The sequence below is a fragment of the Eubalaena glacialis genome, chromosome 6, assembly GCF_028564815.1.
Source record: "Eubalaena glacialis isolate mEubGla1 chromosome 6, mEubGla1.1.hap2.+ XY, whole genome shotgun sequence".
Taxonomy (NCBI): Eukaryota; Metazoa; Chordata; class Mammalia; order Artiodactyla; family Balaenidae; genus Eubalaena; species Eubalaena glacialis.
In genome coordinates, this window is record NC_083721.1 from 112618899 (window position 1) to 112632190 (window position 13292).

At 32.4% G+C, this 13292-nt stretch overlaps 1 protein-coding gene across 1 annotated transcript in view; it reads right to left on the reverse strand.

The window, feature by feature from the left end:
- LEKR1 (leucine, glutamate and lysine rich 1) overlaps positions 1–13292 on the reverse strand; it is a 218398-nt gene that overhangs the window by 111795 nt on the left and 93311 nt on the right. The window contains exon 4 of the mRNA XM_061192760.1: positions 7678–7863. Within this exon, the coding sequence (XP_061048743.1) occupies positions 7678–7863 (186 nt within the window). The remainder of the gene's footprint in view (positions 1–7677; positions 7864–13292) is intronic.

The window sequence follows — 13292 nt, forward strand, 5'->3', positions numbered from 1 at the left end:
GGTTAGAGAAATATAATAACAATTTTTTATCACCAAAGGAAGGGAAGCTTTATCACTAAAGTCTTTGTACTAATTTAAAAGGAGGTAAATGTTTTATTTTTGTTTAGTTATTAGTAATTCAATGTTTCTTGCTTGTTTACCAAATTTCCTGTGTTAATTATCTGTTTCTGTTTTTCAACCATTTGCCTGCTTGGGGTCTTGGAGTTTTCTCACACAGTTGAACAAATTCTTTATATGGTATGGATAGTAACCCTTTGCATACCATATATGATACAAATTTTTTTTGTCCATCTTCTATTTTTAGGTTTGGCAGTTTTTGAATTCAGAGATTATATTTTTTTATAGGCAAAATCTGTTAATATTACTCTTTGCAATTTCTGAAGTGCTGCTTTATACCTCTGCGACTAGGGTAAGTTCTGTATTTTTTTTGGTGCTAGTTTTTCCTGTTATTTTTTCCTATTTAATTCGAGGTTTATTTGGGTGTATTTTGGATTATTTTGTTTTAGTTACCCCTACACCACTTATTACATAATTTTGCTTTTCCCATTTGTTAATGATCCTTATATTAAAATAGATTCTACTTCTGTATTTGCTATTCTGTTCTAAAAATAACATTGCCATTTTTACAGCTTCTACACACTCCTATAATAACATATTCAAAATACGCTAGAGCTAGGCAGCCAAATGTGGTTCTTACTTTCCAGACTATTTAAAAAATATGTTTTTTCCAAGATCTGACATGACAGCAATTGACACCAAGCAGCAGAAGCAGTAGAGAATTCATTCCAAGATCAATCTGTGTTCAGGACCATAGGAGGAGGTAGGGGATCATGCAGGGTGTCCAGTGCTTTAAGGACACAGCAGCTGTACCCTCCCAGATGGTTCTTGTGGCATGATTTTGGCTGTGTTTCTGGCAGTTCTAGCTTCACGGTTTTCTAACCATCTTCTAGGCCTGATTCTTCCACCTTCTCAAAGATTCTGAATATCTAAATAATATCCCTTCAGTAAATTTCTTTGATGATTAGAGCTAGTTTCTGATACTTGCAACTAAGAAACCTCACTAATGCTTAATCTATTCTATTCTGTTCTATTCTATTCTATTCTATTTATTATATATATTTTTTACAAAGAGACGTTTTATTAGCATTGTTACAGCAACGCGTCCCAGGAGCGGACGGATCCTCAGCACACAGCCCACTGAGCTACGAGCGATGAGTCAGAGGGAAACAATTACTGTACACAGTGCAGACAAAGGATCATCCCAAGCCTCAAACAGAAGACGTAAAATCACTTTACAAAAAAGTAAATAAAAATAACACCCATTTTTCTATTTTAAAAAGTGCCATCTCTCGAGTGGCAGAGGATGGAAAGCCCCAGGACCCGGAGACCCAGTAGGCCTGATGCTCGAGGAGCCGGGCCCGCCCTGTTTTCTAAAGCTTAATATAAGCATCCCAGATCTTCATCTTTCATACTCCTTCTCTACAATTTTCGTTCCTACTAATTTCTCCAGTGCATCAGCCTCACAGCTACCAGCCTTCATCAAAACGTTAAGACCAGAGACTCCCTTTGTAAGGCTTAAATCTGAGTAAAGAGTGAAGAGACAAAACACCAAATCTTAAAAAGCCAAAGGATAGTGGAGCCAGTGCCAATGCACTTCTTCTAAATTAAGCCATTTCTTTCTTTCTTTCTTTCTTTTTTACTCTGCTACAATGTGAACATGCTTTTTCCTATTTTCCTTATTCTTATTGTTAAGCTAGTACCAAATTTTCCTCATCATAGGAACCACCTTGAGCACTTATTAAAAGTAGAGAGTCTTAGAATCTCGGAGATACTCAGTATGTTCCGACTGATATGCAAGAATGTACATTTTCAATAGGTTCCTTTATTATCCCCACACATGCATTTCCACAGTCCCAGATGTTCTTGTGGTCAGGCAATTTGGAAAACACTGTCCTAGCTTTAATTCCTAGAAAACTTGCTAGGCCAATGGTCCATTTTTGTGAGAGGGGTAAAATCCACCACCTCTTTTTTTTTTTAAAGGAAAAGGAGTTCAGTGTTTTCATATGCTTTTTTGGAATTGACAGAAATGATTAATGAGTTAACAGGCTTTGTCCCAACAGAGACCTGGGTTTGAATCTCAGCAGTGTGACCATGGCCTACATCTCTATGTCTGATAGGAAGAATAAAAGCTTTCACATTAGAATACTGTGAGGATTAGATAAGGGAAAATTAGTCAAATGCTTAGTGCTAGTCAAATGACTGACACAGAGAGAGTTCCTAGTTAGTGAAAATGTTTTCCCTTTCTTCTCATTGTCTTTATTCCCATAAATCACTTTTTTTTTCAAACATAGAAAGGTAGTTACTTGACTTAACCCTTAACTACCTGTTACATGCAATATAAGATATGTTCCCTAATGTCTCACTGTTCTTTTAAGAAACTAAAACATTCAAGGAAATGGCTTATCTTAGAAACCAGATGAAAATGATGAAATAAAAGAGAAATAAGAATAATAATCTTTGGGGCAAATTGCATTTTGGGGAAAGTTATGTATAACTGTGAAATGTATTTTTTAGCAAATCTGTCCTAAATTTGTTCTTCTCTCTGAAGTCTAAAATAACAGCATGGCATAGTAAGAGTTTTATTTTACTTATAACTTCATTAATTTTTTAAATGAGTAATACATTCAAGTGGTTCAAAATATTTTTTAAAGTATCAAATATACAGTTGAAATTGTTACACTGATATTCATAATATAAATAGGTCTATAATATTCTTTTCTTTTAATATCTTTGTCTTGATTTGGGTAACAGGGTTACCCTCGCCTTGTAGGGTGAGTTGGGAAATATTTCCAATTTTTGGTTGTTTAGAAAATATTGTGTAAAATTAGGATCCTCTGTTCCTTGAAAGTTGGTAGAACTTGCTTGTTAAATAATCTAGCCCTTTCCTGGTGAGAAGATATTGCTGCAATTTCTTGAATAGTTATAGGAACATTTAATTTTTCTGAGTAAGTCTTGGTAAGATATATTTTTCTAATAATATGTCCATTTCATCTAAGATTTCAAAATTGTTGGCAAAAGTTGTTGGCAGTATTCACTTTTCTTTTTACTTTTTATCTATAGTCACTGTTTCTGTTTCATGCCTTATATTTTTCATTTGTATCTTCTCTCTTCCTATGATCAAACTTGCTAGAGGTTTGTCTACTTTATTTTATTTTTTTATCATTGTTTTGTTTTATTGATCTTCTTTATCATATTTTTGTTTTCTATTTCACTGACTGCTGCTTTTATTTTTATTGTATTTTTTCTTCTATGTTCTTTGAGTTTATTCCCTCCTTCTGATGTAAGTATTTAAAGCTATAGATCTCCCTCAAAGCACCACTTTGGCTACATCCCACAAGTTTTTGATGCATAGTGTTTTTTAATACCATTCAATTCCAGATATTTTATATTCATTATAATTTCTGCTTAAACCCCAAAGTTATTTAGCAGTGTGTTTTTGTAAAATTGTGAATGGTACAAGGATGCCCACTATACCTATTCTAGTCAAAACTGTATATGAAGTCCTAGCCAGTATACATGTCATGAACCAACTGAGTGATCCAACTGAATAATCCTGAGGTTCAATGAAAAAAGAAAAAAAAAAAGAAAAAAGAAAAAACGAGAGATAGGGAAATTTAACAAGCTTCCAGGTAAATGAATGAGTTATCTTTAAAGGAAAAAGAATAAGAGCTGTAGGTAGACTTCTCATTTGCAACACTGAAAGCTAGAAGTCAAAGCATTAGCATAAACAGTCTACTGAGAGAAAAGAACTCAAGTATTCTACACCTAGCTAAGTTAGCAATACATCCATCAAATTGAGAATTATATTTTATTTTGAATTTCTAAGGAACATTTACAAAACTTGATCATGTACTCAACATAAAGAAAAGTTTAACAAATTCAAAGAGGTATTATGTCACATTATTTAATCAGAATATCCCTAAGTTAAATAAATAATAAAAAAGTAACTCCCTTGCAAAACAAATTAGAAACTAAGAAATATATTCCTAGATAACCCTTTAACCTAAGAAAAAATAAGAAATACAGAGTATTTAGATAGCATTGAAAAAGAAAATAATATTAAAAGCTATGAGATACAAAGTTTACTCAAACAAAAATTTATACTTTGAAATGCCTCTATTATTAAACAAAAAAGATGAGAAATAAAAGAACTTAGTAGTCCTTTCAGAAGTCTAAAAAATGAAAACAAAAAACAAAAAGAAACCAGGAAGAAAAAATTAATAAACATAGAAGTCAAAACTAATGTCACAGAAAATAAAAGTAGTAGAAAGCATTAAAAAAAATAAAAACAAAAACCCAAAAGCTAGTTCTTTGAAAGCCTGATAAATAATAAGAGATAAATAAAAGTAGATACCATTAAAAATCAGAAATCAGGTATCACCACAGATAGAGGAGATATTTTAAAAATAAGAGTATTACATGCCATATTATGGATACAAATCTGAAATCTTAGAGAAAAATGAATGATTTCCTGTCAAAATATAAATAATAAAAACTGAGCTCAGAAGAACTGAAGATTTAAATAGTCAAATTACTACAGAAAACTCTGGAAACATTAAATAATTACCATTTAAAGAGGCACCAGAATCAGATGAGTTCATAATTGAATTTTACTTAATGATACTGGGTTCACATTCAAGTTTTATCTAACCTTTAAAAAACAGACAATCAAATGTTGTTAAACCTATTTATTAACATCACTTAATTTTAACACAAAACTCTAATTAGTGCCCCTTAATAAAGAAAAATTATAGACCAATCTCATTTATAAATGTAGGTACTGAACTTATAAATAAAATATAACCCTGTAGAAAATGATATGTAAAAAAGTAGTATCAGGAAATTTAGTAATACAAATCCATTTTACCAGTTGGTTAAAGGAGAAAAAACATGCTTAATATCAATAGATGCTGAAAAGGCATATAACAAAATCCAAAAGCATTTCTAATAAAACATTTAAGTAAAGTTGGAATAGAAGGAAAATATTTGATTAAAAATAAACAATATTTACCAAAAACCAAACATCAAATATAATTCCAAGTGGAAAAACACCGAATGATTTCAATTAAAATCAGGAAGTAGACAAGGATGATCACTGTCACCATTATTATTTAACACAGTTTCAGAGGTTCAAATGGATTTAATAAGATATGAACAAGACAAGAAATAAGATAAAATATATAAACATTGGAAAAGAATAGATGGACTCTTTTTGGGGGGCATTGGGGCTGGTCATATAAATGCACAGCTAGAAAATCCAAGAGACACTAAATAAAAACTACTAGAATTAATATGAGAATTTTGTAAATTTAATGGATATGAGACAAATATATAAAAATCAATAGCCTTTTTTCATCTATCAATACCAGTACATTGAGATAGAGCAAATAGTTCATTCACAGTAGATGCAAATATGATAGTCATAAATTTTAAAAGAATGGCAAAGAAACATTCAAATAAAACTATAAAATTATATTAAAGAACATAAAACAACATAAGGACATACCATATCCTTGAATGAATAAACTTTTATAATATTAAAAAGATTTAGTATCACTAAAAATGTCAATTCTCTAAAAATTAGTGTAAACATAATGTAATCCCAATTAGAATCCCTGTTAATATCAGAATTTAATGATATTATCTTAAAGTTTATGTGGAAGAATACCTGCTGTGAATATGTAATAAAAGTATACAGACTGGAAGAGAAAAACTTTACTAGATATCTATCAGAGTCTTTGGATTAGAGGTAAATAAATGATCTTAAAGTTCAAATCAAAGAATAACTGCCTTCAAATATATATTTAAAAAGTAAGAACAAAGGAGAGAGAATAAACTTTACCAGCTATGAGAATATACTGTTAAGTCAAATGAATATGATATTAATGGTACATCTAATAAATTAGTGGAACAGAAAAGAGAATACAATAATAGATACTAGCATTTGTGAAATTTTGACATATGACAGGTAGTAGGTTTATTTAGTGGGAGAAGGATGGATTATTTAATACATAATACTGATACAACTGGCTATGTATTTGGAAAGAATAAAACTGGAACCCCAAATCTCACATCATATAAAAAATAAATTCCATATGTGCTACTGACTTAAATGAAAGAAAAACCAAGACACCATATGTATAATCTAGGAATGGAATGGACTGTTTTAACCAAGACTAACCAGAAACAATAAAAGACATTAATTTGATGATACCCAGAAGAAAAACTTTGATATGGTGCAATTTACTGTGAAAAGTCAATAGACAAATAATACATTAGAAAAAAATTGAATAGAGAAGATAATTACTTTACTATACAAAGTGCTCTTAAAAATTGTTAAGGAAAATTCTAGTAATACAATAGAACATTGGCAAAATCTATGAATAGGTAATTCACAAGAGAATAATTAAAATATCTGATTTTAAAGTTTGTATCTAGTTTCATATTGCGTCTAAATTCATGTGACAACTTCTCTTCTCTTTCAGAATCAGTTCCTCTCCAGATTTCTCTAGTCTGTGGTGTGCTCCCATCATTAAAGACTTCCAAGCAAAGAAGTTCAGAGCCCTCTGTGACTTCTTTCTCGCCCTTGTCTACTCAGCCAGGTGTTTACCTCTCTATTTCTGGGTAGTTCTCTCAACCCTGATTCTATTTGAGCCTTCCCAGTGTGGCCATGGAGAGGGCCAAGGAGACATAGTGGGATAAGCATGAGTCTTGGAGTCCAACTAGGTTTGCTTTCACTCCCTGCCATTTACCAGCTATGTGGGAACAAGTATGTTACCTCTCTGGACCTTCATTCTCTCCTCTGTAAGATGGGATAATTATACCTGCTATTCATGATCATTGTGAGAAGTGACAGAAGTAATTTATGTACAGTGCTAACATGGTTTCTAGCACACATTAGGACCTAAAAAATGTTAGTTCTCTACCCTACGTCAGTTTCTTATGGTTAGTCTAGGGACTGGGTTACCAGCAAAGATATTTTCTAAATGGCTACCTGACTCCAATTTCTTGATATTTGGAACACCTCCATACGTTGATAGTAGCTTAATTTTGCTAAAACACTGCTTGTGTTATATCATTCTCCTGATTACCAATTTTCAAAGATTCCTTATTGCCTTCAGGAAAAAGTACAAACCCCATAGCCTTACTGCTAACATATTCATTGTTCTAAGGTAAAAATTTTAAAACCTTGCCCAAGGTTCCCAAAACATAATTTTTAACCTTTTCATTTGGGAAAATGAAGGAATGCCTAAAAATTTGGAATCACCTTATATAACAGCATATGCTATATTTTCCTTCAGTATTCTAAACCACCATCCACTGGGAATAATGATATACAAAAGAAAATTCTACTTTGTTTTCCTGAAATCTCACTTTGTACTTGAAATGTCTTTAATATATTCACTTAATACTTGCCACTCTAAATGGCAGAATAGGAATGGATGATAGCAAACATTTATCACAGAAACAGTTATTGGCATTGTTATTAATAATTAGGCATATTTACAACACAAACTAGTTAAAACAAGATTTTGTTGTGATCATGAGAGAAATAAAAATTTAGACATTACTTTATTATGTCTAGTTGCTAACAACAGCAAAAAAAAATTCTTTTACCTAGTACTTCCTTTTGCAAGTCATGGCATCTGGTTTGCAAGTTTACTTCCTGTTGTTTGGATGCCTCAATTTGCTGAGATCTCAATATGGCTGCATCTGACAACCATTTCAGATTTTTCATTTCCTCTTCAAGGCATACATTATTTCTCTGGGACACTGTCAAACTTTTATTTAGCATCTTTATTTCTGTAAAGAAAATTCAAAGTTTACAAATAGATAACACTGGATCATAAAACATTTCTTTAAAAATGATTATTTTCTTTTAGAAAATGAATAGTTGAAAGCCAACATGACTTCTCTGAGAGTATAGTGACACCTAACCAAAAAGTTAAGTTTTTATTTAGTAGTTATTCTGAAAAAGAAATGAAAAAGGATTGTATTGCTAAATGATGCATGAAACCTTTTAGTAGTTTTTTTAAGCCTTTAAATTGTATTAAATGGCAATCCTGCCTGCTTTTTAAATACTCACGTGAATGAATAAAATAATATCCATGTAATGTTCTGGGTTTTATTGAAATTAAATTGTTTTCTTGGCAAGATGATTCAGAAAAGTAAATTTAAATGTGCTAGCATGAGCTGGTTAGGAAGTATTTCTAGGAGATAACTAGGACATATTCTACACAAATTATGAAGAAAGGTGGTAGGGGTGGAGAGAAATAAAAGGACATAGTATCTAAAACTAATAAATTTATGGGCAGAAAGTATTAGCTAATATATCTTAATGGTTCTAATAACACTCTGTCCCCTCAAAATAAGAGCAGAATTTCATCATAGCAATCAATTCTCATTATTCTATCTACTTAGATTAAGTTTAATAAAAATATGCCTTCACAGCATTATGTAGATTTAAATGTGCTAATTTTATATAATTTTGTGAGAAATGCATGGAACATTTTATCCTTCAGAATGATAATAATCAAGGTCTCCCTTGCTTAGTGTTTTCAGCACTGCTGCCTTAAGCCACCATTAAAATATACAAACACACATGCAATAATAATAAAAATACTATAAAATTTGTACAACCACAATTAACTGAACTGATGAAGATGTGATCTACATGAAAATCTGGACAGTCTGCTTTTTCAGAGAGCTCACTTGGCATTTCTTCCTTGCTTAGCTCATCCTGGACTATGTGATGGGTTTAGTGTGTTATTGGGTGTCAAAGGAGGTTGGCTTGGTTTACTGGTCTTGGAGCCATCACAGCAGAAATAGTAGCCACATGGGCCAGCGAAGACCAGAAGTAGACATCCATGGGACAGACATGGCTGCAGAGGCAATATGGCCAGTAAATGGTTACAGGAGAAGTAAAGCAGGACGCTGAACAGAGCACAGAGAAGAGAACATGCCCCAAGGGATGGTGATGAGTAGGATCAGGAATGTGGTCTAAGTAGAGAAAAGCAAAATGCCTTTCTGTGGGAAGAAAGTACATCTGGAAGAAAAAGTGGCATTTAAGGTAGACCTAGGGCATGAACACAAGGGGTCTTGGCACCATCTTCACCTTTAATTCCTACTCAAAATGGAAAACCTAGAGAAATAAATTGGCAGGGATCAAATAAGTGGGGGTCTACTATATTCCAATGGTTCCTTTATATGGGAATTTTTTCCCCTTGGAATAGCTATATGCTTCTAAAAATTTATGGATATGTTCCCATTTGTGTGAGGAAAACTACTAACACAGTAGTACATAGAATTTTTTTTTAATGTAGTTAAAGAAAATAAGGAGGTTGCAATTTTTCTTCAGGCCTAAAAAGTCTTCCCGGGTAATTTTTCTAGCCATAATGGTAGCTTCTTATGGCTGAATAAACTGTACCATGCTGTAACCATATCTGTCTATGATTAAGTCAGAATGACATTGCAGAGGAGTGCACACATGCTGTGACCTATTTATCGTTTGCCAGAATGGTACTGCTTAGGTTCACAGGCTGACTCTCTTAGTGTACACTACTATCTGTCTCTAAAATAACTCCTTGTGTCAATGTGACTTTCTATCTGACATTAAAAGAATAAGAATTTGCAATACAAATTCATTTGTGAAACATATTCTAACACATGGAAAAGTACAGTAAGATTTTTAACAGGTTTCTAACATGGAAATAGGAGAGTAAACTCAATGGGGGTCAATTAACTCACCCTTGGCAAATTATACATCCCCTGTACCTATGGCAATCCTGGTGTCAAATACTTAATCCTACTTCCATCATTAATACAACTTCGTAATTGTCACTTATGTGTTCCAATTTGGGTTCATAAATTATGATCAACCTATTCTGGTCATTGTACCCACCATATACTTTCCCTGTCTTTGCACCGCCCCATGAAGAAGGTCCTCCTAGCCTCATACGTTGGACCTACCACAGCTCTTAGGCTACCTCTGCCTGGAAATCTTTCCTGCCAGATCTGTAACTTGCACCAATTGCACCATTTCTATGGCACTGATCATATGCATACATGTGACCTACTATTAGACTGTAAGTTATTTTAGGCCAGAGGTAATATCTCATTCATTTTTTATTCCTCCCGTAATTTCTGCCACAACATTCTAGAATTAACAGAAGCTCAATAAATAGCTACTAAATGAGTAAAGGCATTATTGCACAAAGCTTCTAATATACCACTAGTTGAAAATCCTAAATATGTGTTTATCTTAACTCTCCCTTCACTTCAGAGGCAAGCATTTTGAGCCCCAAATTATTTAATGTAAGACTTGATAAGGCAGTAAACACACACATCTAAAAGAAGGAAACATTTTTAATAGGATAAGCAAATAGGCCTATTCTATCCCCAATTTCATCAATTTTATGAAAAATGTGGACTACATTTCTAAGCCTAATTCAGAACTTGAATTTTAAAAGTTCAAGAGCTATTCGGTCAATAGTTATTTTGAGAGTGGAAGCAAATTGATTCTATGCTTGCTAAAATATTCTGCCTTGGTAAAAACATTATTTTTTTCTGAAATTTCTTCTACTAAAATAGGTATGCTCTGATTTGAGAAAACCTAATCTATGAAAAGTTAGACTTAAAAATATTGATTACATAAAGTGATAACCACTAATTAGAAGAATAGGAAATACTTCATTTGTATCTTCTGCTTAATATTCAGCATACTTTGTCAGCAAGAAAATATTAAACAATGCCTTTTTCTAGAAACTTCCTATTTTGGACTTTGATTTTAAATGTAAATTAATTTTAATGTGAAAATCTTTTAAAGTATCTGAATAATGTGTGCAGTGTATACGGGGTTTACTACATTTATTAGTTTGCTAGGGCTGCCATAACAGAGTATCACAGACTGGGTGGCTTAATCAATAGAAATTCATTTCTCACAGTTCTGTTGGCTAGAAGTCTGAGATCAAGGTGTCAGGGTTGGTTTCTTCTGAGGGTCATAAAGGACAGATCTGTTCCAGGCCTCTCTACTTGGTTTGTAGATGGCCGCCTTCTCCCTGTGTCTTCACATTGTCTTCTCTCTGTGTGTGTCTGTTTCTAAATTTCCTCTTCTTGTAAGGATACCAATCATTTTGGATTAGAGCCCACCCGTTTAAATTTAATTGTTTCTTTAAGAACCCTAACTCCAAATATAGTTATATTCCAAGGTACCAGGGAGTTAGGACTTCAACATATGAATTTGAGAGAGACACATTTCAGCCCATAATGCTATATTTTAGAATAATTATTGGCATTTATGTTGTGATTATAAATATGCAAAAATAGGTGAGCATGTGGAGTATAGAAGATAAAATGGAAAACTGAAAACAACTGAGTTAGTATAGATGAATTAGGAGTTTATTTTACTTCTTATAAAAATGTTTCAAGTTTTATTTTACGTCAACTTTTCAAATGAAGAACTATGCCGTGCAGAATCAACTCACACCATAAGGATATATCCATGTGATCACAAATAAAAGCTAGTGTAGAAAAAAAGTATGTTATTTAAAATGTTTGTAATATTGTCAAAGTTTATAGCCAATAGATGTTTTTAGCTTTTAAAGTAAGTGTGACAGAATTTGCTAGCTGATGCAAGTATAATTATTAGTATTAATCTCATACAATCAATTTATTTGTCTTGATAAAATTTTTCTGTTGTTCTTAGTCCTGTTAGCTTAGTCAATGAACTTAAAATTATGTTACATCATTAAGTTTTTAGGAAGCCTCTATAACCTTATTACCAAGGCATACTGATATAAAATAATATTAAAAAACTCTGAAACACTAGATTTATTATTTAATGAAGGGATCATAAAACACTATATAGGTTTTTTTTTAAAAAAACTATTTTGAAATACTTAGAGATTTACAGGAAGTTGTAAAGAAATGTATAGGAAGGTCCTGTGCTTCTTTTATTCCTCCTCTCTGCATGTTGACATTTTGTATAACTACAGTACTCTATCAAAATTAAGAAACTGCTCTTGGTATAATCCACAGAGCTAATTCAGATTTCACCAGTTATACACACCTTTCTGTGTGTGTGTGTGTGTGTGTGTGTGTGTGTGCATAGCTCTATGCAATTTTATCACATATGTAGCTTTGTATAACTACCAACATGACCAAAACATAGGATTATTCTATCACCACAAAGCTACCTCCTGCTACCCCTTTATAGCCACACCTACTCCTATCCCCATCACCATCCCTAATCCCTGGCAACCACTAATCTTTTCTCCTTCTCTATAATTTTGTTATTTCAAGAATGCTACATAAATAGACTTATATAATATGTAACCTTTTTGAGGCTGGATTTTTTTCACGCAGCATAGTCCCTTGAGCATGTATTAATAATCTGTACCTTTTTTATTGCTGAGTAGTATCCCAGTTTGTTCTTCATTCACTGAAGGACATTTGGGTTGTTTCCAATTTTGGTTATTATGAATAAAGCTGCTATGAACGTGTATGTACAGGTATCTGCATGAACTTAGGTTTTCATTTCTTTGGGACAAATGCCTAAAAGTGCAACAGCTGGGTCATGTGGTAAGTGCCTTTTTAGTTTTAGAGGAAATTGAAAAATTATTTTCTAGAATGGCTGTACCATGTTACATTCCCACCAGCAATATTGATTTGGTTTCTCTGATCCTTGCCAACACTTGCTTTGCTCAATTAAAATTTTAGACATTGTAGTAGATATGTAGTAGTATCTCATTATGGTTTTAATTTGCATTTCCCTAATGACTAATGATATTGAACATTTTTTTCTTGTGCTTATTTGCCACCTGTATATCCTCTTTGATGAAATTTCTGCTCATTTATTTTGCCCATTTTCTAATTGCACTATTTTTTTGATGTAGAGCTTTGAGAGTTTACAAAAAATAGATTCTAGATACAAGCCCTTTGTCAGATATGTGCTTTGCAAATATTTTCTCACAGTCTGTAACTTGCCTTTCCATCCTTTTAACAAGGTCTTTCGCAGAGGAAAAGTTTTTAATTTTGCTGTGGTCCAATTTATCAATTTTTCCTTTTATGTATCATACTTTTAAGTTCAAGTCTAAGAATCCTAGGTTACAAAGATTTTCTTTTTTTCCTAAAAGTTTAATAATTTTATATTTTACATTTAAGTCTATGATCCATTTTGAGTTAAATTTTTTATAAGGTGTGAGGTTTGGATCAAAGTTTTTGATATCCAGCAC